General features: G+C 49.0%; 1 protein-coding gene across 5 annotated transcripts in view; it reads right to left on the reverse strand.

The window, feature by feature from the left end:
* CHRDL2 (chordin like 2) overlaps window positions 1-20,400 on the reverse strand; it is a 32,637-nt gene extending 12,237 nt beyond the window's left edge. Inside the window, exons 1-4 of one of the 5 annotated variants that reach the window (XM_077867033.1) lie at window positions 19,984-20,400; window positions 8,291-8,403; window positions 4,520-4,613; window positions 2,441-2,583 (exon numbers count right to left, since the gene is read on the reverse strand). In XM_077867033.1, the coding sequence (XP_077723159.1) occupies window positions 2,441-2,583; window positions 4,520-4,613; window positions 8,291-8,403; window positions 19,984-20,065 (432 nt within the window). In that variant the 5' untranslated portion in view covers window positions 20,066-20,400. The remainder of the gene's footprint in view (window positions 1-2,440; window positions 2,584-4,519; window positions 4,614-8,290; window positions 8,404-19,983) is intronic. The other 4 variants (XM_077867032.1, XM_077867031.1, XM_077867030.1 and 1 more) reach the window with 4 other exon arrangements.
* Window positions 20,401-27,659: the final 7,259 nt, after the last annotated feature.

The raw sequence follows: 27,659 nt of genomic DNA on the forward strand, positions 1-27,659 counted from the left end.
CTGAGGCCCTAACATTCATCCTTTAGCTTCTAAAGCATTCTCAGACCCTGTCTCTCCCTAGGCTCTCTCAGCAGCCTGGTGAGGTGAGAGTCCTCCATCCTACAGATGAGGAGGGTCCAAAGAGGGGTCTGAACTGCCTGGAATCAGAGATTGCAGCCCAGCAGAGGGGACTAGAGCCCAGCCTGCAGGCTTTTCCTACTGAAATCCATATCCTCCTCCTCTGACCTGGAACAGGTGGACCAGAGAGAGGAGAGGGATCAGTGGGCTCATCATGTTGGGCTCATCTTTCTTTTACTGAAAACCCCAGGTCCCCATCTTCAGGGGCCAGCCTGGAGAGGCAGCACTGCAGAGGGAAGGGGAAGCCAGATGACCTTTGGTGAGTCACTTCTCTTCTCTGGGCCTCACTTTCCTCTTCCATGAAATGGGGGTGCTCCCATCTGGGTTGTGAAAAGCAAGTGAGGGGGTGGTTGTGAAAACCCTTTTTAAATAGGAAGGCACAAACATGGACCCCTGGGTGGCTCAGTGGTTGAGTGTCTGCCTTCAGCTCAGGTCATGATCCCGGGGTCCTGGGATCGAGTCCCACATCGGGCTCCCAGTGGGGAGCCTGCTTCTCTCTATGCCCATGTCTCTGCCTCTTTGTGTCTCTCATGAATAAATAAATAAAACATTTAAAATAAAATTTTAAAAAAGATTTTATTTATTTATTCATTCATGAGAGACACAGAGAGAGAGAGAGAGGCAGTGACACAGGCAGAGAGAGAAGCAGGCTCCGTGCAGGGAGCCTGATGTGGGACTCGATCCCGGGACTCCGGAATCACGCACGGGGCCAAAGGCAGGCACTCACCCGCTGAGCCACCCAGGTGTCCCTAAAATAAATAAATAAATTAATTAAATAAACTGGAAGGCACGATATTCCTGGCAGGAAGTGATAATTACCTTGAGTCTCTTCCCTATTCCTTTTCAGAGAGTCTCAGTAGTTGGCCAGCAGTCAAGCCAGTCCCATTTAATAAACAAGGAGGAGAAGAAAGAAAGGGAGACCCAAGTATCCGAGAAGGGACAGGAATCACAAGAATGCTCTCACCCCCCTCCTGACATGCCATCACTTCTGTCTCTTCCCACAGCTCCTCCTCACCCAGCCCCTTGTCTCTTTACAGGAAGCAGCACAATTCAGGGGGAGGGGACGTGAATTTTGGAGTCATGTGGCCCCGCATCTGAATTCTGGCTCTGCCACTTAATTACCTGTGTGACCTTAGGCAAGTTGCTTAACTGATCTGAGCCTCAGTTTCCTCATCTGAAAAATAAGAACAGTGCTTTTCTGCTCCTGGGGTCTTTGGGGGGCTGTCTATAAACACAAGACATCTACATGCACTAGCAGGTATTAGACCACTGGAAGAGGCTCAAGTCCTGCAAAAACAATTGCTCTCTAGGTTGATTCATAAGTGGTCACTCTTTATTATTTGTAAGTTGTTTGCTCTGCAGCACAGATACTTTTAAGATTCAGAATCTCAGACTCAGAGGATCCTCTCACTGAAAAGATGGGGACGCAGGCCCCAGAGAAGTAACTCAGTCAAGGTCACACAGGGAACCATGGCAGAGCTGGAACTCATACATGGGTTTCTGACATCAAATCTATGCCTCTTACCCTTGTGTCACTGCTAAATCAGAGAATTATTTTAAACAGGACATTGGAGATCACCTGGTCAGACTCCCTTCCACACTCAGAGGAACTGAGGCCCAGAGAAGTTTGATGAGCAGGTGAAGCAGAAATCAGGAAAGCAGGAGTTCTCCTGCCAATGCACAGATGAGCTGAACCCAAGGGTAAGAAAGACATGCTGAAAGCCATCTGTAAACCTATAGCAGAGCCACACTTGAGCCCACCAAGGAGGAGGCTAAAGACTTTCCAGATCAGCCCCTGCTTGGCTTCAGTCTCTGTCCCCTGAGGGGGACACTGCTGCCTGTTCCTAGGCTCAACTCTGATCACAGCAGGGGGAGTTTAAGCAACTTCAGATTAAATCAATTTGCAACAAGCAGTCTGACCCTGTCTCTGTACCCCAGGACTGATCATTCACTCATTCATGTATTCATTCAAAAATCATTATAGACATCTGTGTGCCGGGCCCTGGGAGCTGGCTGGTAGCAGAGGATACAAAAGTGAATTGGTTATGTTCCCTCCATTCAAGGAGTGCAGAGTCTACTGGGGAGAACAGAAATGGGCAAATGTGAGTATGAGGTAACGGTGCTATAACAGGCAGCTCAGGAGCACGAGGAAGCCCAGAGAAGGGCAGGACGTTCCAGACGCTCCCTTCCCCGGGAGTCCATTCACTCTCACTTTGCTTTAACAGGGAGGAACAATCCCCCCCACCCCCTCTCATACCACCCCACTGTGCTTTGCAGGCCTGTCTGTGCTGGCCTGTGCAAAAGAGAAGATGAAAGTTCTTACAGTACAGCTGCAGAGGACACACTGGTTGGGCAGGCGGGAAGGGAGCAGCTCATGGGCACTGAAGATCTCTCCGTGTTGGTACATGGTCCCATTGTGCTGGCAGTACTTTGGGGGGGCCCGGAGCCCAGAGGGGGTGTGAGGTTCTGCAGATGAGGGGGCAAGGGGAAGAGATAATGAAGTTTCACATCACTCCAAAAGGTTTGTTAAAATTAACTGGGCCACTTTACTGAAGATTCTGCATCTAATCCTATCTTGGGATTTAAACCAGACTCCAGCCTCAGCCTTCCCAGCCAGTCTTCATATTAGCTAATTGAGAGATCTCGCTGATACCTGCATCTGACCATGTCAGTCCCTCTCTTGGGTCCCCACCATGGCCTTTCAGCCCCTCAGTGTCTGAGCTGGCCCTGACAAGAACAAGAAGGCAAGGCCAGAAGCCTCAGCCCCACTGAGCCCCATGTGGTGGGGACCTGTTCGTTCAACATTCAATGAGCATATCTATGAATCCCCTTTAGTGCCAGGTACTGTTCTTGGTGGTAGGGATACAGCAGGAAACAAAACAAAGTCTCACACAGAGCTATATCCTAGGGGAGTCAGCTGGAATGATCTAGACTGTCCTGTGCTTGGTGTAAGCTCCATCATTCACTGGCCACCACAGCCCCATTCCTCAGCACCTGCCAATCAGCTAGTCCTCACCCTGCCAGGCAGTGGGGTAAGTCTTCAGTTTTGAGAGAACCTACTCATTCTCTCAAGATACCTTCACTAAGCACCTTGTCTATACCAGGCATCAGGCTAAGCATTGGGAATGGAGTGCCGAGTAAGACCCAGCCCCTCCCACCAGGAAACTCACAATCTAAGTGGGTAGAGAGACATTCTACAAGCAGTGACACTGTAGTAAGGGCTTGAGCAATGGAAGCACAGTTGTGGCACCACAGAGAAGTGGGGAGGGAAGCTGGTGGGAAGGCTTCCTGAAAGAGCTGATACCTGAGCTGAGTCATGAAGAACATGTAGAGCCATAGAGCTGGGCAGGCAAAGGGGCAGGATGTGGAAATAGAGAGGCAGAGAGGAGCATGTACTGGGGAAGGGGCCTAGGCACAAAGTCAGCAAGGAGAGGTAAGCAAGGACTCCTGGAGTGAGCCTCTCCAAGGAGAAGGCATAATGCTCCCCTAGCCAGGCAGGGTGAAGCTCAAAGCCCCTGCTCCCCAAGGGAACCCAGAGCCATGAATACCTATGACCCAAGTCAGAGCCATGGGGAGATCCTTTCTGGGGTCCCACACGGAAAACAAACGTACTTGACACACATATTCCCCACAGGTCCCCAGCTCACCAGAAGACCCCTGGCTCCAGAGCCTGGAGCCCCATTATATCACCTTCTTGATGCTTCTAAGCATTGATTCTCCTCTCAGCATCTCCCCGCTTCTAAGCTGGTCTCCCACTAGCTGCCCCTCATTGGCCATTTGGTTGCATATATACTTGGTTATGCTAATTCCTTCTCAGACCATTTCTCCTCTCCTCTCTTTTACCTTTGCTTCCTAGAATCCCAGTCTCAGAATCTCTTAGAACCTTAAAATCATAGAACCATAGGCATTCAGCATTAAGACACACAGAGTGCCTGAACTTCAGCACTGGGAGGAATCTTGGAGAACACGTACTCCAACTCCTTTGGTCATTCCCAGCCTCAGGGCCGTAATCCTGGCATCCCCTACAGCTCCTCCCAGCTCCTGCTCGCTCATCCCACTGACATGGGGCATGTCCACTCCCTCTAGCTCCGACCAGCCAGAGAGAGCTTGGAGTTCACATGTGCCATCCACAGGCCAAGCACACCCCTGTTTCCTTTAGCCACTTCCCACATTTTCTCCCTCTTCCTGCCAAGCCCAGCTACCTAAGAATGAGAAGACTGAGGCTACCCCAGCTTTCCTTGGGGATCCAGGATGTTTCTTCCTCTTGAGTACCTTTGCCTCCTCGATACCTCTGATGGCTAGAGACTGCCCTCTCTCATTCCAGGGGCCTCCCTCAGCCAGAAGCCCTAATTGGGATGGGAGTAAGGATCAGTGGGCAAGGGGGAGGAAGGAGGCTACTCACCCACACACCGCGGACAGCACTGCTGTGGCTCAGTCACAGGTTGCGGGCAGTGGACAGGCGGGCAGTGGAGGCGGTAACAACTCACATGGGCACTCTGAAGGGGACACAGGGGAGTGGTCCTGATTCTAAGAGCCACTGCCTCCCACCCAAACCCGACCTCTCCCAAAACCCCATCCCCGCTGTGGGGCACTACACTCATTTTAAGCCTGTGAAAGGACAGGATAAAAACAATAAACTCAATTTGTCAGGTCTCTCCCCTTCCCCAGCTCACATGCCCCACCATGGAGGAAGGGGTAGGGTACATGGATTTGCACAGACCCATGTCCATTTCCTGATGTTTGAGAAATAAGAGTAAAAGGCTGGAGTTACTTTGATGTTGATCTTGACTGTTGTTATTTTAACTCTAGGACTTCATTCTTTTACCTCTGGGCCTGAGCTTCATGGCTAAGAGGGAAATGTGACACACGAGGGCCGGAGACAGGGATGGGGACATGATGAGATGCTTGATGTGGCGATGACTCAGGGCTCTGTGATCCACTCCCTGAATCTCTGAGAGGTTTGGGAAAACTTACACGACGCTTTGGAGCTGGCACCAGAGTAGCAGGGCCCCAGAGTTCTTATGCTTTTTCAAGTACAGCAAATGGGGGAGAATGATACAGAGAAACTAAGAAAGAGAGAGATGAGCAGAAACAGAAGAACTGAAGGGAGAGAGGCCACTGCTCCTTCTGGAGATGGTCCTAGCTTTCCAGACAGGATCTGTCAGCCCAACCTGGGCGTCCCACACCTTATTCTCCTCTCTGCTATAAGGGCCATTGCACTATGTTGTAATGAAACATTTACCTTGGTCTCGTCTATTCAACCACCAATTCCCAAGAACAAGGGCCATGCCTCATCTGTTCCTCTCTGAATTGTCAGCTCAGGGCCTTGCTCCGAGCTAGTGCCCATGCCGGTCTGAATGAAGGAGTGACTAACTGAGAGCCAGAAGAGAAGTGAGAAAGGGCCTCTTGGTTAGATGAATGAAGCCAGCTTTTTTCAACTGTGAAGTTGGCAGGTTTGCTTCCAGCCTCCTGCCTACCGAGTTTCCCACAGCACCTCTTGCCCCACAGAAAACCCTAGACCAGCCTACAGGCCCTCTGGATCACTACTTCCCAAGATGGCCAGATCACAGGGACTAATCAGCACCAAGGGGCATCCCAAAGTCCATAGAATTGGTCTGAGTTCCAAAAGGGGCCTTCTAGAGGCCTGCACACATGATACTTAATGTCTAGAGGGTGAACTGAGCCCCTCAAAAGAGTAACTAGGAGTTCAAGGAACTATGTGACCTGAAGAGTTAGAATTTCTCTCTTGATTCCAGCTTGGAGGTGCCTAGTTATAGAGACGATCAGCAACATGCAACCGGGAGTAAGGTGGGGACAGGTGAGGGGTTGAATGGGCAGGTGACTGGGCAGGAGGCCTGGCAGCCAGATCACCTCTCAGGAAAGTCAGAACTACCATTTACTGGGTAGCAACTAGGTAGGGGCTGTATATTATACATAAATATATTATCTCTCTTCATCTTCTCTGCAGTCCTCGGGGTAGGTACTGCTATCCAAACTTTTGCAAGGAGATAAGAGCTTCTGTCCAAGAGGTTAAGTTGCCTAAGAGCACACAACAGATGAGCACTGTCTTCAGGGTCCATGTACTTTCCATGATGCTGGGCCACCTCTGGTGACTGAGGGGACTCATCCATTCACTCAGTATTTACTGCATGACTACCGACCGGGTGCCAGGCCCGCTTCTAAGCTCTAGGGACACAGCAGTGAAACCAACACGGTTTTTGCTCTCAAAACAACTTGCATCCTAGGAGCAGGACACAGACTATAAAAACTAAACAAGTAGGAACACGATCATTTCAGATGTTAAATTTATGATACAAATAAAACAGGGGATGTGATTGAGTTAACGAAAGTAGACTATTTTAGAAAGAGCTGTCACAGAAACCCTCATGTATGGGATGAACTTCGAGAGGGAAGGGACCTTTCCAGAGGAGGTCTTGTGGGGGAAGCATCCAGATGGAGGAACAACAAGATAGGAGGTCTGAGAAAAAGGCAGAAGTCAGTTCATGCAGCCCCCAAAGCAGGAAATTTGAATTTTACTTTAGGTGCAATGAGAAGCTACTAGGCTTTAAGAGTAGAATATAACACGATCAATTTTATGTTCAGAGACGATCATCCTAGCTGCCATGTGGAGGAAGGACTTAGGAAACAGGGAGACCCATTGGGAGGCTGATACAGCAGCCCAGGGAGAGATGAAGGTGGCTTTTATTAGAGGAGTGGTGATGGTGGAGAGAAGTGGAGGGATTCGGGGTATATTTTGGAGATACCACCATAGTCTCTTGGGTTGGGGAAACTGTGTATGTGGGAACTCTAGGAAGCCGGGGAGAAATGAATTGACTCCAGTGGATCACAAAACTTGGACTTTGTCAACTGGACCGCACAATACGTCTGGAATTTTCTGTTGGTTTTCTTCCTGTTCTCTGGCTCTATTTCATAAAGTTCTTTTTGTAAAGACTGATTGGCCTCAGATGTGCTAAGGAGAACCAAGGAGAAGCAGTTGTGAGTGGCTATGTCGCCACTGGCACCAGCGTTCTGCCTGGGGCCAACATGGTAGAAGCAGTAGATCAGAGGGAAAGATCCTAGGAGGAATGAAACTCCAGTGATCAGATCAGGAGAGGGGCTGGTCCACCCCCCTTCACCTCCCAGTGTCTTCTCAGAAGCTCTTCTCTGCTCCCACTCTGACGGTTGTCTTAACAAGGGAGACTTTTACAGGCCTCCTGCATTCCTCTCTTGGCTTTGTGCAGGGAAAGACAGGCACCAAGAGGCTGGTTCCAGGTAGGAGCCAGGTACCCTGTCCCCCCAACCACCAGCACCCAGAGAGAGCTGAGGATATTACACCAACCAGACTGGGCCCCAGGCAGCTGAACCAGAGCTGAGGGTGTTTTAAGCCTCCCAAATCACTCCGCCTCCATCCTCATCCCTGGCCAGAGAACTCTAGACCTGGGGGTCTTATTTATTCCACCTAGTTGACAGTACAAGGCTCTGTGGAGGTTGCCGGGGTGGAGTTGGAAGGGGGAGACAGAGGTGAACAAGAAGATCTGGTCTCTGCGCCAGTCTGTTCAGCCTCCCACGGGACTCCGAATCCAGCCTCAGTGAGTGCCCAGTCAGACCTGCTCTCAAAGGGCTGTGACTGACAGATCTAGGAGGGGCTGTACCTGACAGACACAGGTAGCTGTTACACTTGGCCAACAGGGATCAGGAGGGAAGGACAGAGAAACTTATGTAGCACCCCAGAAGAAGACACCCTTGCAGGTGAGGCATCAAATAAGGCTAATGGTGAGGGTGGCATTTGGGTGGGTGAAGCCTTCCTTGAAGAATTGATATTTGAGCCAGTGGCCTTGGAAGAACATATCCTAAGGCAGGACGGCAAGAGAAGTGGCTGGAGGAAACGGCACAAGGAAAGGAAGGAGTGGGAGGTCAGGACAGAGAGGCTCTTGTCCTGGGACACAGGCATGGCTGGCAGCAGCAGAGGTGGAAGGAAGGCTGGTTGAAAGACAGATGGCCCAGGTCCCCAGCCCAGTCTCGATGTGACTTATCTCTGGGAGGTGCACAGTAGTTCCCACGTATTGAGTGCTTGCTGCTGAAGTGCCACGGCCCCACCCTCCCTCTGGGGTGACCCCTCTGTGGTCTCCCAGACATACCTCTCCCAGGTGGCCAAGTGGCCAGAGGAACTTACTTCAGAGCAAGTACAGCGCAGGCAATACATCAGGCCTTGTGGCTCCAAGTAGGGGTGCCAGCTCTCACCGGGGGCATATCTCTTCCCGTGGAAGAAGCAGAACAGGTCTGGACCTGGCAAACCAACCAGTGCTTTGTCAGTCCCAGGAGGCTCCAGCCCAAAGACCCTGCTTCATCCCTCCTTCTCTCTGGCTCTAGGTAGGATGTCACCTGGCTGGACCAGACAGGCGAAAGAGAACCTTCCAGGTGTGCTCTCCCAGTGAGACGCCCAGAATATCTGAGCTTGTCAGCCTGACCACACTCTTGCTGAGTGACTATGGGCATGTCACTGCCCCTTTCTGAACCTTAGCCCTTCTCTCATAGGGCAGTTAGGAAGATCAAACAAAGTGCTTACAAATTTAAATTGTGGTATAACTGTTATTAGATGGATGATCCGAGGCCCCGAGAGGATAAATTACACCTTTATGGTCACATAGGAAGTCAGTCACCAAGCAGGGATGATAGTCCGAGTCTCCTGACTCAGTCCAGTACTCCTTTTGCCCTCACAATCACACTGGCTTCCTTTCCCTTGGTCCCATTTTGCTTATCTATTTACTGCATCTCTGCACACACACCCTTCCCACTGCTGACTCTCTCTCTACTCACACACACGTGTGAACATACGTATACACAGGCACACCTTCTCTCTGGGTCCTTTTTCAATAAAGCTGCTCACAGCAGCTTTCCTGCTTTCACAGTGTACTGTGTCCTTATAGTTCAGGGAGCTGTGATGAGAGTGTTTGAACTGGGAAAACATGGACTGCCTAGCCAAAGGTTCTTAGAAAGCTGGCTTTTTTGAAAAATTGTATTTATTTATTTGACAAAGAGAGAGAGAGCACAAGCAGGGGGAGCAACGGGCAGAGGGAGAGAGAGAAGCAGGCTTCCCGCTGAGCCGAAAGCCCAGTGTGGAGCTAGATCCCAGGATATTGGGATCATGATCTGACCTGAAAGCAGATGCTCAACCGACTGAGCGAGCACCCAGGAGCCCCAGAAAGCTGACTTTTAAATATCCTTAAAGATGGTCATCGCTATGACTATGACTGCATATCAATTGATCATTTTTGTGATCTGCATATCAGTTGTCAATATGCAGGTGAATGCTTCTAAGAACGATTGAGGAATGGTTGTTTCCTTAGGCTAGATACCTCTCCTGAAATCTTGCTTTCCTGAAACCCCCTCTTTCACTTCTCACAGCCAATCAGCCACCCAGGCTGCCCCGCCTCTTACAGATCACCACCAAAGGTGTGGGTGAGGGCTCCAGGTCAGGCCCTATCCCTGCCACTCCTCCTCCTCACAGGTAGCCACTGATTTTTTACAAGCCAGAGGGGATGCTATCATTACTTACAGGAAAAGTCTACATTACCTAAGAACAAGCTCTAGGGTGGAAGTAGGATGCTTAGCACAAGCTAAGTGTCTGCAAAGATTTGTGGGATTGAGTGAGCTTGAGATATGGAAAAAGGAGCCAACATTTATTGACTATCTTCTCTTTACATAAATTACTTAATTACCCCACTGACATTATTATTTTGAGCATGAAATTGGATAATGCTCATCGAGGGCTTACTCAGCCTAGTTCCTGACACTTGTTGAATCCTATTATTATGATAATTGTGGTAACAATGACCCTGCAAGATGGGTCATCTTGAATAAACTGGATCTTGTCCCTCTAAGCAGGGTCATTGGGACTGTTACCATCATTATGAGAAAACCAGATGGAAAAACTGAGGATCTGGCACCTAAGTGCCTTGCCCAGGCCGTCTAGCTCGTGATCTGAACCCAGAACTTCACTCCAAGGCAGAACTCCTTGCAGATCACCTCCCTCCTCCATGGCTTTTTGCCCAATCTCACGGTCTAGAGGCTTCTCTCTGCCTCAGCGGCTACCATTCCCTAGTCCCTATTTTCTTTCCTAATCCCCTCCGGGTCTAGAGTCTAGAGGTTGCCTTTCACACTTCCTCCTGCCCACTTTCTAGAGTCTCACACTTTCTGAATCTTTCTCGCAGGCAGGATTTCCTCTCAGTGTTGGGGGTGGCCTGGGGTGCAGGCTGGCACACACCTCCAAAGGAGAGGAGCTCTGGGGCCATTCCTAACCTTTAGAAAGATTCCCCTGTAAGAGACTGGAAGCGGCCTGCCCCTGGCTCCTTGCCCTGCTCCTGCTCTGTCTCTCAGCAGGCCTCCCTGAACAAAGATTTGCGGCATGGTCATGGTCCATGATGCCCTCAGTCTGCTTCAGTGGCCACTGGGGACCATAGAAGCACACGGCTTAGCTCCCTCCCTGCCCCCTCCCCTGCTCCCCAAAGCAGAGGGGGGATCAGACAGCAGATTTATTTCCCAGCAAGGCCCAGGCTGGCCCGTATCAAATGAGCTGTGTTTATCTCTCAGCCTCTGCTGGCAGAGAGGGCGGGACACAGCCCCAGCTGGGGTGCTTGTCAGAGCCAGCCCAACTCTCCAAGGACTGAATAATGTCTTTCTTCCTCAGTCCCCTCCCCCGACCAGGGAGGGGCCGATTGCGACACGACCACCTTCCTGGGGGCGGCCCTGTGGCCTGGCTCTTGTGCCAGTTGGCACCCCAACCCCTCACTGCCTGCTCAGAGCCTGGAGACAGAGAAAATGTCTTAGCCCATGCCCAGGCCAGGAGGCTGCTTGCCCCACCAACAGACCTGGCAGCAGCTGAGAATATTGGGGGCCTGGCAGGCTGGTCCCTCAACCCCAGGGGGCCTCCTGCAGCCACAGCCACAGCACACCACACCCTCCAAGATGAGAGGCACAAGGAAGGGTGACATTGCCTGGGGTTCCCTCTTATACTAAGGAGGTGAGTGCCCAAAGCTATGCCAAAGCCAGGGGGAAGGAGGAATGGCCAGGCCTCGGTGGCTCCATCCCTGCAGTCCTGGCATTAGCCCTGATCCTTGCTAATGGCCGGAGGACGGAGCTCTAGCTCCTTATGCCACGAATTCACTGTGTGACAATGAGGAAGACTTTTCTTTCTCTGATCTTCAGTTTCTCCCCTGCAAAATAAGAGGGAAGGTGAACTTTGATCTCCAAAGGTTTCTAAACAGATACTGATTATGAATCCATGATTTCATAATCCTAAGACTCCAAAGCTCTAGGTTTCTAAGATTCAAGACTTGAGAATTCTGTGCTTCCAAGAGCCTACATTCCATGAGAACATGAAGCTTCTAGAACTGCATGATTTTGTGGTTCTAAGATTTGATCATTTCAAACTTCCATGATTTAGGATATATTGAGGGTCTCCTATAGGGTCTCCTATACTCATCAGTATATGGGTATAGGAGACCATCCTGGTTCTCAGGAGCTCCAATGTGGGCTAGGATAAGGTTCAGGGAGCCAGTGGGGGCTGATCTGAGTAGCATGAAGAAGGAGGCAAAGCATGTCTCTCACATCCCCTCCCTTCCCATCTATTCCTTTTGGTCTTCTGTGGCCTTCCATATCTGCCCTTGGTCCTGCCCTTTCCACCCATATGCATCATCCCATCCATCTGCACCCACATCCCTCTTCCCAACTCAGGGGGGCACCTTCTCTCAGGTATCTTTAGAAGTTAATGGTCCTTAGCAGTGATATTTAATCCAGGAAAAAGACAGTAGTGGAGGAAGTTTTCATTTGAAAAGGACAATTGGCCCTGCTCCAGGCTTAAGATAGAGAAAAATTAAAGTTGGACAGGTCTCTTGCCCCTCAAAACCCCTTACTCAGTGGAGGTATGTATATAGTCCAAAGACTCTGGCTTTGGAATCAGATAGGTAGGGGTTCTGATTGGTTTTGGGTTTTATTTTATCAAGGGAGGGGCAGGGGGAGAAGTAGAGAGAGAGACTCTTAAGCATGGAGTCAGAGGCAGGGCTCGATCTCACAACCCTGGGATCACGACCCTGAGATCATGACCTGAGTCAAAACCAAGACTGAGACATTTAACCAACTGGGCTACCCAAGCACCCCAGATCTGACTTTTATCTGCAGCCTGAGTTTAGATAAGTTACTTATTCACTCTTGGCCTCAGTTTCCATAGCTGTCAAATGGGATTAGTAATAATCTCTACCTCTCTGGATTATTGTAGAATTAAATCAGATAACATATGTAATATACCTAGCACCTGACACATATTAGATGCTCAATTAAATGGTAGGCTATAAAACAAAAAGTAGATCTGGGTTCTGACTCCAAACTACCCTACCAGCTTTTACTTCCATAATTCTATGGGCAGCCCCCAGGCACCCATTAGGTTGTGAACATCGTGGTAACTGCCACTGAGGTAAACCTCTCAGGTGTCATTTATAACCTTACCAACTCTGTTTCCTGTGGCTCCCCACACTCTCCTAGCTGCAGTCACAAGCCGGACTCCCTCAGCACCCCCTGGGCTTACATAGACCTCAGGGCCGGGATATAGAAATCAAAGTGGAGGGGTAAGGGGCTGGAGATCAGGCTGGAGAGGGAGGGAGAGGCTCAGGAAGGGCCTTGAAAGCCCAAAGGGCAAAAGAAAGCCATGCAAAAGTTTTAAACCAGGGTGTGCCTGTGGTCATATTTGCATTTTAACATAATCACTGTAGCCACAGAAGTGGAGAAAGGATTGGAGCAGTTGGAGGGCAAAACTGGAGACAGAGAGACCATGGGAGGTTGTTGCAGAGAGGTTGTTGCAGTCACTGGTTTTGAAAGCATGCTGGCCTGAGCCAAGATGGAAGCAGTACCCACAGGTAAAATGCAGATTTGGGGAATACTTCGGAAATATGGTGGGTGAGCTTTGGGGCAGGCTGGAAACAGTTGGAGAGGGAAAAGGAGTAGTCCAGGATGTGGCTGCGGCTTCAGGCGGGTGGACGCGGAGCACCTGACACGCCAAGCAGGGATATTATCATGAGTTAGAATAGCTTATCATTGGGGATCCCTGGGTGGCTCAGCGGTTTAGTGCCATAGAATCATGCCATTGGCTCAGGGCATGATTCTGGAGTCCCGGGATCAAGTCCCACATCGGGCTCCCCGCGTGGAGCCTGCTTCTCCCTCTGCCTGTGTTTCTGCTCCTCTCTCTCTCTCTGTATATGTCTCCCATGAAGAAATAAATAAATAAAATCTTAAAAAAAAAAAGGATAGCTTATTATCATTAGGAATAGTACTATTACTTCCTGCTCTTCACTCAGTTATGGAGCTTCTGTGTATCAGGTCTTATGCATGTTGGTGGGCCTGGGCTATGACTTAGTAAGACACAGTCCCCATCCTCAAGGAGTTCACAGACTCATGAAGAAGATGGATGGATGGATAAAATACAGTTGACCCTGAACAATATGGGTCTGAACTGTGTGGGTCCACTTGTTAGTGGATTTTTTTACAGTTCAGTACTGTACCTGTATTTTCTCTTCCTTATGATTTTCTTCATAACATTTCCTTTTCTCTAGCTTACTTGATGTAACATATAAGATACGGATTAATCCACTATTTATGTGACTGGTAAGGCTTCAAGTCAACAGGAGGCTATCAGTTAGTTATTAAGATTTAAAGGGGAGTCAAAAGTTACGTGCAGATGTTTGTGCCGGGGTTGGTGCCCCCAACCCCCACATTGCTCAAGGGTCAGCTATACATCAGTGTGGCAAGTTCTATTATACTGGAAGCACAGAGTCTTTAGGGAAGGCTTCCCTGAGAAGATGCCTGAGCTACATCTTGAAGTAGTTAACCAGGTGCAGACAGAGGGGAAGGGCCTGTCTGGCAAAGGGAGCTACACAGCCAAGGCACAGAGGTGGGGGTGACTGTGGTTCATGCAAGGCCGCTCATGGCGGGTGGCTGGCATGTGCTAGCGCCCTTCCTTGCCTGAAGCGTCCACTTGGAGAGGCCACAGCCACAGCTCTTCCCTAGCTTGATACTGGCTTAAAGTGATTGGACTTGGCTGATCTCCTCTGAATTGAGGGGCAGCGGTGTTTACTAGACAGACTCTGAATGTTATCATGTCACCCCAGTCTGTTAAGCACTGGCTCTTGCCTGCTTTTCCAGCAATACTCTCAGTGGAGGCCTTGTTTTCAGCCTCACTTCCTCTTGCTGAATTTCTCACTCTTGCACCACCCCACCAGGCTCTTTCTCACGTCCCTTCCTCCCGCGCTGTTTCCTCCCCACCTTGGAATGTGATTCTCCATCTCCACTTTTGGCCAGCTCATTCCCGTTCTTCAAAAGCCTGCAGATGCCACCCTGTTGATGAAGCTGCCCCATCCTTCCAGGCCAGCAGCCTCGGGCTCCCATGGAACTAAGTTCAGCCCTCTATGACAACTCTCATCACGGGATCGGGAGTACTGACTAAGTGCATTCTTCTTCCTTACTACACTCTGAGCTTCTTTAGAGCAGGAACCGTATCTCATTCATTCATGTATCTCCAGTGCTCTGCGCAGCCCCTACACAGAGTTGGCGCTCCATAAATGAATGCGCTGTGAAAGAATGAAGAGTCAAGGGAGAGGGGAGGTTCTGGATGTATGGCCCTTGATCCTGGAAACCTCTAACAAGAAGAATGCTTCATTCATGTGATAAGGCCTTGCCACCTACCAGGAATTGGCTCTTGACCTCTCCTTTCCAGCTCTCATCACCTGAACTCCCAAATCAAACACCATATACAGAAAGGTCAGGAGCCCAGGCAGGGGAGGGGATGAACAAGCCCATGATCTTCACATGTAAGTAAAAATTTCCAATTTGTCCCACCCAAGGCCATCCCACAGTCCACAATGAAACTGTCAGACTATGATAAAGGCCCTCAGAGGAGATAGTTAGGAGTGGGTGGTAGGACTGGGAATTCTTCCAGCAATAAGCAGAAAAGACAACCAAGAAAGAAGCTCCTGGGCTGTGGGGGAAGCTGGAGAGGACCAGGGGGCTTGAGATGTGAGGAGAGAGGCCCAGGACTATGGCTGGTCCCCAGCCTACCAGGACCTGAGCAAGCCAGCTGCAGAGGAATGTGAGCATGTTCACATCTTTTCCCTTGTGCCCACACAGGCATACTTTATTTCTTTATAGTTCCCATTCACACAAACCTGCTTCTCTCTAAGACACAAGCTCTGCTCTGGGCTCTGGCACCCAATGGGGGAGGCCTCCTAAGGGAATCAGAAGTGAAAACCTCAGATTCTTAGGAGCTAAGCTGTGTGATCAAGGGAAAAGGCCCTCACTTCTCTGAACCTGACTCATCTTCTCTGGCACATGATAGATGTTCAGGAGCATAGAAGGACCACAAAGGAGAGGACCGTCAAACCAGGAAAGACAGGGCAGCCCGGTGGTACAGCAGTTTAGTGCCGCCTCCAGTCCAGGGTGTGATCCTGGAGACCTGGGATCGAGTCCCACGTCTGGCTCCCTGCATGGAGCCTGCTTCTCCCTCTGCCTGTGTCTCTGCCTCTCTCTCTCTCTGTGTGTCTCTCATGAATAAATAAATAAAGATCATTAAAAAAAAAAAAAAACAGGAAAGACAGCTCTCCTACTGGCAACGGTTAGGGGGCAGAGAGGAGATTATTTTCTTCTGCCTCGGACATCTACACTTAGATCTGCAAAATCTTGGAAAGTTAGGGGCTGAGAGATGATATCCAATCCTTTATTTTACAGATGTGGAAACTGAGTCCTAGAAGACGGACTAGGACTTGCCTAAGATCATCGATTTGTGCCAGCGCAAACTCCAACAGTCTTCAGATCTAAGGGGGCAGAACCAGAAGAAATGGCTTTAAATTGAACACAAAAGGATCCAGGTGAGACATAAGGAGGAATCCTGACTATAAGAATGGGTGTCAGAAAAAGACTGGAGCGGCCTTCTCTGGTACGGGATGGGATCCTGTTCAGGAGGTTGCCTGAAATGATCTCCGCACTTCACCTCCCAGAGGGCAGCGCTCTCACACCAGTCCTCTTTGGGAGTCCAAGGGATTCAGGATCCCTCTCCCAGAGACCGGCGCCATGGCTAGTGGCTGGGGGAACTTGAGAGGCCAGTCCTAGAACAGGTGCAACAGCTGGAAATAACTGCAGCTGTTGCCCGGCTCCTGCTCAGCAGCCTGCTAGCGAGTGAGTAAGACAGAGACCTCTACTGGTGGGAGAAAGGAGGTGCAGAACCACCTAGACAGACCCAGAGAGGGCCCTGCCTGGAGCCGGATAGCAAGCCTTCACTCAAGTGCCCCCCACCCCAATGTACACCTGGACTGGAAGATGGGATGCAACTAAGCTGAACAGCAGGGCAAGGTCTCTACTGGTGGGTCTCCCTCCAAACCAACCGTTCTAGACCTTCTGGGTTCACTTTCCTGGGGTCTGAGGATCGGATCTACTCTTCCCTAGCAGGGCAAGAGTATCAGGCTGTAGATTGAAACTCCCCCAACTTCCTTTTCAAAAGCCCACAGCAGACTCAGAAGCGAGGCAACAGCATCTTCGGATCCTAGAGTCTTAGAATCATGAGATGTTAAAGCCAGAATTGTTCTCAACGATTGTCTATTTGGGTGAACCATCTCTCTTTACAGCTGGGAAAACCGAGCGGCAAAGAAAGGCAACTTGTCTGGTGTCACAGTTGGAATTAGTAGCAGAGCCAGGCTGAAGCCCTGACCTTCTGACTCCAATTTGTCCTCTATACCACATCATATGATGGGAGCTCCCTTCCTGCCCCATCTCTGCTTCTGCAGTCTGGGATGCTGTCACCTGGGAACAGAAGCTTTGATTCCCACTGTACACATAGCCCTTGGAGAGAGGATATAGAGTTTGATGTTTCTACTTGATAACTGTCTCCCAAAAGCAGGATTGGACAGTGGGAAGGAAGAGAAAGCGGAAGCATGCCGGATACCCTAAACAGTGGGAGCAGAGGGGAGCTGAACAATCAGTAAAGGAAGAGCATGATAGAGAGGCACTGACATAAGAGAAAGAGCACTGGAGAGAGAGTCAGGATACTATGCAGGTCCTCATTCCACAGAGGGATGGGTGCCCAAACTAACATCATGCATGTATGTGGCTCTGCCTGGGATTGAGATCAGTATCAGTTAGTGACCAGGTCATGGACCTAGAATGGAATCAGGGTTCAATCTGTGGTCAGAGTTTTGAGGATCAGGGCTCAGCCTGTGGCCGGAGTTGAGACTCAGTCCTCGTTGAACTCAATCTGTGGCTGGAAACAGAGCCAAGGACAGAATAACCTTTGTTTGACCAGCCTTGCATTGTAACTGAGGAGCAAACTGCTCTGTGTGCTCACAGGCCTTTGGCATTTCTGTAGGGCCGAGCCACCTCAGGAGTCTGACATGATGCAGACTTGAGAATTTCCATCTGTTGGCACCACTAATGAAAGCACCCAAGGTGTCGCCAGGAGGTTTATTATGCACGACAGGCCTGGGATCTTACTTGGACTAAGACAAGGACCTTCATAAGAGACCCCCAAATAGGACCCTTGCAAATGACTATAGAATAGGATTGTTCCTAGATTCATGGATTGACAGCACTAGACAAAGTGAAGCTCAGAGAAGGGAAGTGATTTGTCCCAATTCACACAACCATTAAGTGACAAATCTGTTGTTATTTTCTTTAACAAATTTGCTGTGTGAACTTGGGCAAGTCACTCCCATTTCCTGGGCTTCAGTTTAACTGTAAGGATAGGAAAATTGCAGGTAGGAGCAGATGATTTTCAAAGTTCTTTCAGCTCTGTCATCCCCAAATCTGAACACATCCCTCTGAATGCCAGTCCACCTCACCTTAATTCAAGTCTGCTCTGAGTTGTTCTCTTGCACATCTGGAAGCTAAGCTCCAGGCTGTAGGTGACATAGAATGGCAGGACCCAGTGAGAGGTATGGGCCTGAAGGCCGGTGGAGGCACAGCGGAAGGAGACTGAAGTGGCTTAGGTGGCCAGGAAAAGTGTGTTGGAAGAAGTGTGACCCAGCAAGGTGATGAAGGGCTGCCAAGATATGGGAGGTCCACAGGAGGGGTGTGGGTAGGACATTAGCAATCATGCACAACGATCTGATTCTGGGCCACCTTTCAGAGATGCATCGAGAGCAACAATGTCTGGAGAAAAGCCTTGGGGGCTAAGAATGATGAGCCAAGAGGAAGGGAGGCGGGCAGGGAGGGCATTCTGTGGTAAGTCCCTTTTAAAATGTTAGGAGGAAACCTCCAGGGCCCAAGGAAAGGGAGGAGACATTTACTGAGTGCTAGGCATTGTGCTAGCTAATTTAACACAGTCCCCTTCTTTAATCCTCCCAAGAACTCTTTGGGTTCCAGGTACCATCTGTGCCTTAGATGAAGAAATTGAGGCTCAGAGAAGTTGTGACTTATGAAAAGTCACACAGCTACTAAGGGGCAGAGGCAGGACTTGAACCCAACACTGAGTTCTTTCCATTACTTGTTGCTAAGGACTTCTATGAGTCTCATGCTGCTGGCAGCCCAGAGACGACCAGACATGCAGCTTGCCCTCACAAGCAGAGACAAGAATGAAACAAAATCCAGCACCACCAGCTCCAGAAAGTCACGTGCTAAAGAAAGGCAGCAAAAGAAAGGGGAGCTGAGCTGTGGAGAGGACAGAGCACTACGCTGGGGCTTGGGAAACCGGGGTCTTCATCCCAGGCTCTGTGCCGGGTAACCTGGAGCAAACCCTTGCCCCTCCTGGTCCTCAGTTTCTTGATCAGGTATTTTAGGGTTTGAACTAAGCTCCTTCTTTCTCATTAAGTGAATCTTTGGTTTTGTTTTCCATCCTCACAGGATTCCCCAAGAGACTGGGGATGGGGAGGGGGTCTGCTGGCCTCTTGCAGGGACAGGGGGAAACTGAGGTCCGGAGAGATTACATAAACTTAGGCATATATGCTCTAAGTGGAGAAGTATGAATTAGGGGACTGAATTTTTAAAGATGCTACCATGTACCAGCTATTTGCTTGACATATTTTCTCCAATTTAATTCTCACAACAGTCCTGGGATTTTGATTCCCATTTTATAGATTAGGAAAATGAGGCTTAAGAGAGGTGCTCTCCATCTGATGGTATTCAAAAGATTTGGGATAGTGAAGACTGGCCTATCTCCCTGTGCCTTCCTGCCTCCCAGAGTCTTACAGCTCCAAATCAGGGATTCTTTCAGATGCTGGGGGTGGGGGTGGGGGGGTGGGGGGGGGGAAGTATAGGATTTGGAATTGAAGAGCTTAGGCTTTGGATGGCTTGCTAGCTCTGTAAACTTCAGCAAGTTTCTTCTATCAACCTGTTTTCTCATCTGTAAAATGCAAATGACAATACCCACCTCATGGAAGTGTTGTGAGAATCACAGGGGGTAACAGAGTGAGGTTATCTAGTTAGCTCTTCTGTCTTTCCATGGGTTCCTTTTGAATGCAGTAGTCTACATCTTCATCACTTTTGTCTGCACCCTTGCAGCCAGACATGCCTGGCTCTCTCCTGAGAATGTTAAGCACCACCACCAGCCAACACACATGCACAGTGTCCTGCCCTCTCCCCCACTGTCCTCAGTCCCCTCATCCTCAGGTCCATGGCAGCAGCCCCCTTGGCTCTGAGTTTTCCCAGGTCCCCCCAGTCCCCACCCCTGTATCCCAAACTCATCAGCCCATACTGGCCGGCAGAGGAGTCTCCGCTCTCCCCCGCACAGGTGCTGCCCTGACGGCTGTCAGAACAGTTTGGGTCCCCAAGTCCCGGCACTTTCCCACCCACCACCCCCCGCACCTCCCAGGGGCTCGAATCCCTCCTCTGCCTACTTACGGGCTCGAGCGTGGGAGTCCAAGGGGAACCAGAGCAGCGCGAGTCCCAGCAAGGAGGAGAGGACCCTTACCTCGGGAACCATCCTTCCTTCCTTCCCCCAGGGCCAGGCCGCCAGGCGCTGAGCCGGGAGGGGCGTGGGGGAGAGAGTGAGACGAGGACACTGAGGCAGAGGGGCACAAAGCAAGGCGCAGACCCAGGGAGGGCTGCCGCCGCTACCGCGGGGAGACCGAGAAGGGTGGCGAAGGGGAGAGGCCGAGGCTGGGTCCAAGGTGGGAATGAGAGGAAGGTGGAAAGAGGGAGAGATGGAGAGATGGAGGGAGGTACGGCAAGAAGGAGAAGCAGTAAAAGCAAAGGAGAAGGTGAGAGGGAGAGGAGGAGGAGGAGGAGGAGGAGGAGGAGGAGGAGGAGGAGGAGGAGGAGGTGGTGGTGGTCGGGGAGGACAGGGCTCTGCGGGCGCGCAGCGTCGGGCGAGGCGCGCGGCACCGGCGGGCGGCCCGGGGCGCGCGGGCTAGAGGCGGCCGGCGCCCCCCGCTCGGCGGGCTCGGGGTCGGGCTGCGGGGCCCTGGGGCCGGGCGGGGCGGCGGTACCGGCGGCGGCGCGGCGGCCGCGGGGGCTGGCTGAGCGCGGGCCGGCTGTGCTCGCCAAGGGCGCCAGGCGCCGCGCTCGGGCGCATTTGTACTTTGCCGCGGGAAGCAGGCAGCCCGGCCTGGCGCTGGCCTAGCCCTGGCGCCTCCTCTGGGGCACCGCGGGCTCGGGGGATTGGCCACCCGAGAAACAGGCCCACTTCTCCCCTCCTCTCTCGTGCGGGTCTCCGGGACGCACGCTCCAGGCGCGGCGCCGAGCGGAGGCGAGAGGGCTCGGGAGGGGGAAGGGGCCACCCGGACCACGGGCTTTAACCCCTGACTCCCCGCGGCGCCCCGAGCGCAGGACGACGCGACCCAGCGAGGCTTCAGGTGGAGCTGCGGGGTGCGGCGGGAGCAGACGTCGGGGTGGCGAGCGCTCGGGGTCGGGCGGGGGCGTGCGTGCACCGAGCTCTGGGCGGAATCGTGGCACTTGCCGGTCTTAATTCTGTTTGTGGTCTTGGACACGCCGCCTCAGAATCTAAAAACGGGGATCTTAACGCCTTCCACTTTTTTTTTTTTTTTTTTTTTTTTTTTGCGAGGATGAAATGAGATAATGAACGTCAAAGTACTTAACATCTCAAAAAAGAAGGGGTCCTAATTCCAGGCAGCTGGAATGCCCTTACCACAGTTCCCCTTCCTACCCACAGGCTCCGTGCCTAGGTTGAAATCCAGTCTAGCGGGATTCTTGGCCCTTTCTCTGGACGTCTTCCTCTGCTTTCCCCCCCTCCCACTCCTGAAGCAGGACGTGATCTCTCCTTTGTCTCTGCAGGTAAGGCCTGTACCTCTCTGAGAGTGATGGCCATGTTCAGTTCTCTTCAGTGAGAGCTGGTTGTCAAAGTGTCATCTTTCTCACCAGAAGGTGAGCTCCCTGGGGATACAGCCCTGAAAACCATGGTTAGTGCTCCATACCTTGTGTCCAATGAGTGGACGAATTAGTAAGACCTCTGAGCTTTCCCGATAAGAAACACCCAGGCTCTGAAATCAAGAGGGCAGGGTCCTTCTCCTGGCTCTCCCCCCAACTTGCTGGGCCATTTTGGTAAAGTTCATTTATCCCACATTAAACCTCAACTTCCTGCCCAGCTTTTCTTGCAGAGCTATTGGAAAGTCCAGTGAGCACAAGAGAGGAGAGGGTCGAGTAAAGTAAGAGGTGAGACAGGATGCTGAGCCACATGCCATTCTGATAGAGAATCATTTCCACACTTCTGGCTGGCTGTCTATAAAGGTACAATAAGGCTGGGCTCCCCATGCCCATGTGCTGCCAGGCTATTCCCTCCAGAACAGAGGGTGCTGGGAAGAAACAGTGATCCCCAAAGATGGAGTTTCGCCATGGCTTTCAAAATCAGGGACAAGCATGATCTACCTCCTAGGTGCCCTTCAAACTTCATTTCTCCCGCTCTAATCTGGCCAGTCTCTTTCTCTTCCTTGAGTATACTTTAACAGATAATGAGAGCTATGTATGTCATCTTGCTTCCCTTTTTGCCTTGGCTTTCAGGGAGCTCAGAGTTAAATGTAGTGCTTAATTGCAGAAATAATCTCATCCTAAGAATCTGAGACAGAGATCTTTTCTTTTCTCCATCTTTGCTTAAAGTCTGTTGCACACATATATTCATGTCTTAGGTGTCTTAGGTGAATTAGGATCAGCCTGTCCTATATCCCACCCGTTCTACTTCAGGAAAGGTCTCTAGCATGAAACCAAAACATGCCTCAATCCTCCTCTCCATCCACACTGCTCCCAGCATTGGGGCCATTGTCATCCCTTCCCTGGACTTTGCCAACAGCTTCTAAGCAAGGCTTCCATCCTAATTTGGGCTCCTCCAATGTATTTTCCTCACGTGAGCCCTACGAATTATGCCGATCGTGTCTACAGACAAATGTGATCACGGCACTTTCTCCTTAAAATTCATTATTGGAAATAAATAAATAAAAAACATGAAATGCAGTGCAGTATCCTGGATTGGATTCTGGGACAGTAAAAGGGCATTAGTGGAAAAAGCTGGCGAATGAAGTCTATACTTTAGCTAATAGCTATGTACCAATCTCGGTTTCTTCATCTGAACAGAGGTTCTCTGGCTACGTGAGATGTTAGCATTGGGGAAAGCAGGGTGGAGGATATATGGTTCTTAGGTTAAGAACACTGTACTACCTTTGTCACTTTTCTATCAATCTAAAATCTTTCCAAAATGAAAAGTTTATTGAATAAATAACAGAAAAAATGATAAGCTTCCTATCATTTACAGAATAAAATCCAAAGTTGTTAGCATTGGATTCAAGCCTGTGCACATTTTGGCTCCTACTTACCAGTCCCATCTACCCTATTATTCCACCACTCACTCACTTCCACAAACTGCACTTTCACACCTTCATGTGTTTGTGTTTTCCTTCTGCCTGTACCATCTTTTTCCTCCTCTAGTTAGTGAATTCCTTTTAACTTTTCAAAAGTCAGCTCTGAGTGACTTCCTCTCTGAGGCCTTCCCAAGGTTCCCCAAACAAAGCAAATTTTTTGTCTTCATTTTCCAGAGCACTTTGTATTGTAAGCTACTGGAGTGTAAATATTTAATTTGCATTTTGGAGTAAATATTTATTTGCATTTCTACTCAGTACTGTGGGGAGCAGGGTCCTTTTTTCATTTACATTTATACTTCTAGCATTTAGCAAGGTCCCTGACACACAAAGAAATAAATGCTTCATGAATGAGTGAAGACTTCAATGACTTGAAAAGATATTACTCTTTCATGGAGGAGCCTTCAGCATACGTATTGCCCTTGGTTTTAATCAATGATTGACATAAGAAACAAGCACTTGATAGAAATCTCTGCATCTTCTGTAGAATTGTTGTTGAAGATGGGTGTTCATTAAGATAGTTGTCCCTTAAGAAAGGAGATTGTATAAATTCTTCCAAAATCTAGTCAGAAAAAAAAAAAGTATCCATCCAGAGCAATTTGTTGCACCAAACTTGGCACCTGTTGCTAACCTCTTAGGGAACTAGCTTGTTGCCTTCCAAGGCAACCCATTGCACTGCTGGACATCTCCATTAGAAAGTTCTTTTTTTTTTTTTTAAGACTATTCATTTGAGAGAGAGAGAGAGAGAGAACAGAACAGAACAGGAGGAAAGGCAGAAGGAGAGGGAGAAGCAGATTCCCCACTGAGCAGGGAGCCCGATGCAATGTGAGGCTCAATCCCAGAACTCTGAGATCATGATCTGATATGAAGGCAGATGCCTAACAAACTGCGGCACCCAAGTGCCCCGAAATTTCTTTAACTGATATGTGATTCTCTGTGACTCCCCCCATGGTTCCTAGCTCTCCCCTCAGGGCTGTACAGAACAAGCCAACTCTTTTTGTCTCCTGGGAGCTCTGCAGAGATTTGAAACAGAGAACCTCTCTTCGTACTTGCATTCTTACCAGTTTCAGTCCTTGGACTCCTCATGCCACATTACATTTTCTTTCTTCAAATTGTATTTCTCTTTCTTTTCTTGTACTCTCCATGCTTCTGCACTTGCTTTCTTTTCTTTTCTTTTAAGATTTTATTTATTTGTTTGTGAGAGAGAGAGAGAGAGAGGCAGAGATATATGCAGAGGGAAGAGCAGGCTCCATGCAGGGAGCCCAATGCGGGACTTGATCCCAGGACCCCAGGATCACACCTCGAGCCAAAGGCAGACGCTTAACCGCTGAGCCACCCAGGCGTCCCCCTGCTTGCTTTTCTAATGCCCTCCCTCTACCCATTCTTATCTGGCAGCCTTCTTTTCCCCAGATCAAAATTTACTACCTCCTTTATCTACCCAATGCTGTGCCAGGCATTGTGCTAGGTGCTAGGGACACAGTGGAGAACAAGACAAACACTGGTGCTTGTAGGCCAAGTTCTCACTGAAGTCTCTCTCCTGGTGTCTGAGTTAGCTTCTTTCTCCTTCATGCTTCTATATTTCCATTATAGCACTTACCACTTATCACATTGTATCATCAAAGGTTTCAGGTCACCTTCTCTGAGTGAGTTCCTCCAGAACATAGACTACTCTCTTCCCTAACCTTCACACAGCTTTGGACATAGTAGCTGCTAAATAAAGGTTTGTTGAAGAATATCTTTCTTCCTTTAGATAGTCCTCTTGTGACCTGTTATTTGTGGCTAAGACCTCCTCCTGGCCTGCAGGCTGCTTGATTATGTAAAATTAGTGTAGTGATAAAGATCAGAGAGATCAGCATCAAGGAAAGACTTCTTAACCCGTCCACTTAATTCTGTTAAGACTCTAAAATCAGATTCATCTAAGAGTGAATGTAAGACAAGACTACATAATAGAAATTCTACATCAGTGGTGTGCTCGTAAATGTGTAACAACCAGCTCTCCAGGGGAACAAAGCCCTGGTTTATAGCAGTTGCCAATTTCCATGGTGTAGATACTCCCACCTTGGCCAATTTCAAGCTACTGATATGACATAACTGAATGTGGAGTTGACAGCAGGACACCATTATGTAGTATTTCCATTGGTCCAATAGATATAAATAATTTCAAGAATATTGATAATAAAACATAGTAATATAATAAGGAGTTGAGTTTGAATGTTTTGAATATAACTTATTTGTGAGTTTATGTAATTTAATGTTCAGAATGATCATGTTTAACAACCAGCTTGTAAAATTCCTAAGAATTTAACACTCAGCTCCCCTGAGCCCTTAGAGCCAGCTCTAGGACACTGCCCTTACTCAGTGATGCCCTGAAAGGTGTGAACTGATTGAGTCTTTGAAACTGGGTCCAGTTTAGGTACATTAGGAAGAAAATCTTGTTTATAGGAACTGTCAAAGTTAATTTACTTATAAATTGAATAATCCCCACTCCACTTTCACTCTTCAGACAGGTTGGAGTTACTTATCCATATAATAAATCTTTACTTAAAATAGGAGGGAGGAGGAGGGGCACCTGGGTGGCTCAGTAGGTTTAACATCTGCCTTCAGTTCAGGTCATGATCCCAGGGTCCTGGGATGGAGCCCCGCGTCAGACTCCCTACTCAGCAGAGAGTCTGCTTCTCCCTTTCTTTTTCCCTCTGCTTCTTCCCCTGCTTGTGCTCATGCTCTCTCTCTCTCTCCAATAATAAGTAAAATCTTTTAAAAAGCAAAACAAAAACAAAAAACCTGTTATTACTTTAAGACACATTCTTTTGCATCTCCAGATATTGTACATATAGTTGACCTAAATAAATGTTTGTAGAATGGATGTGAGGCTCATTTGTATTTATTTGTATGGGTTTTTAATGTGGCTTCGTAAACATTTCTAAGCCTTTCTTTTCTTTTCTTTTCTTTTTTTTTTTTTTTTTTTAAATCTCAGCAGGCCCTCTCTTCCCAGAACAGTCTGCAAATAGAGATTCTGATGGAGAGAGGCAACAGTAAAACAGGATGGGAGAAGACATAGCCCTTAATTTCACAGGGCTCTCATGAAGGAAACTGAGTGGGGACAAGTGTCTTCGGAAGACACGGAGTGGAATCATCCTTCGTCCAGATCCTAAGCTCTGCTGCCAACCAGAAGCCTCTTCTATGGTAGGTGCCATCACTAAGCAAGCACAAAGGAGAGTGGAACTTATATTCTTGCCTCCTCCATGCTCATGCTCTGGGGGACCTTTGCAAAGCAGTTTGCCCTCAGAGACTTTTCTCCCTAGGTCTGTGATGATATAACTAGAGTGCTAGAGAATGGTGCCATATAACTTGGGCCCCACAGCCAGATGGTGGCAGGCGCTGTATCCACCCACAGATGGGAATAAGGAACCACCAGTTAGCTCTGTGTTTTCCCTAGCAATATACAGATTTCTTTAATTTTTTTCCAGAGTTATCTTTTAAACATGTAAATCAAGTAGTGTCAGTCATTTCCTTAAAACCTCTCCATTGCTTTTAGATGAAAACCCAAGCCCTTAACAATTCGTAAATCCTGCCATGACCTGGCCTCTTGCCTACCCTCTGACTTCAGACCATTATCCCTGTGCTTGCAATGCTCTAGCACACTGGCTGCCTTTTTCTTCCTGGGACGCACCAGGCTGCCTGGACCCTCTGGAGGGTCTTTCCCCTTGAAATCTCTCCTGCTTGGAATGCTCTTCCCTCAGCTTTTTCCCTAACACTTCATTCAGCTCAAAAACCAGTGAGGTTTCCCTGATCTAGACTATTAAATAATGACCCCTGCCAGTATTTTATATCATATTGCCTTGTTTTATTTCCTTCGGGTCGCTTATCATTATCTGAAATGTATTTCTTCACTTGTGTGTCTGCCTCTTCCATGAACATGAACGCTCCGTAACAGCCTGCACCCTAATTCTTTTTTTTTTTTTTTGTTTATTTATGATAGGCACGCAGTGAGAGAGAGAGAGAGGCAGAGACACAGGCAGAGGGAGAAGCAGGCTCCATGCACCGGGAGCCTGACGTGGGATTCGATCCCGGGTCTCCAGGATCGCGCCCTGGGCCAAAGGCAGGCGCCAAACCGCTGCGCCACCCAGGGATCCCTGCACCCTAATTCTTGATCACTGTTATAATTCCTAGCTCCTCAGACAGTGCTCATTGTCTTACTGAATTTTTTTAAAAAGTATTTATTTATTTTAAGTAAGCTCTACACCCAACATGGGACTTGAATTCATAACCCCAAGATCAAGAGTCACATGCCCACCAAGCCAGCCAGGTGAGGTGCCCCTGAATGCTTTTTTATATAAATGAAAATAAATGGAGGATAGAATACTTGGGTTATCTGATTCATATGAGGAGTGAATCCTAGACTTAATTAAGACTCTGAGTCCTTGGAATTTAACCACATTAGTATTTTTATCATCATTATTATTACTTCATTTATTATCATCATACCACCACCATCATTATCAACAATGGTGTTGTATGGCACATGGGCATTCTTACTCTTTATCAAATGAATGAATGGACAGACATCAACTTTACAGCCAACCTCAAACTACCTTTATCTTACTTGCTCAAACTATTTCATCTTACTTGCTACCTCCCCCTTCCCTCATTCTAATGTCTTACATGTACTATGCTCCCAGCTACTCCGAGACAATCATTTTCACTTAGCACACC

The sequence above is a fragment of the Canis aureus genome, chromosome 23 (genome assembly GCF_053574225.1).
Source record: "Canis aureus isolate CA01 chromosome 23, VMU_Caureus_v.1.0, whole genome shotgun sequence".
Lineage (NCBI taxonomy): Eukaryota > Metazoa > Chordata > Mammalia > Carnivora > Canidae > Canis > Canis aureus.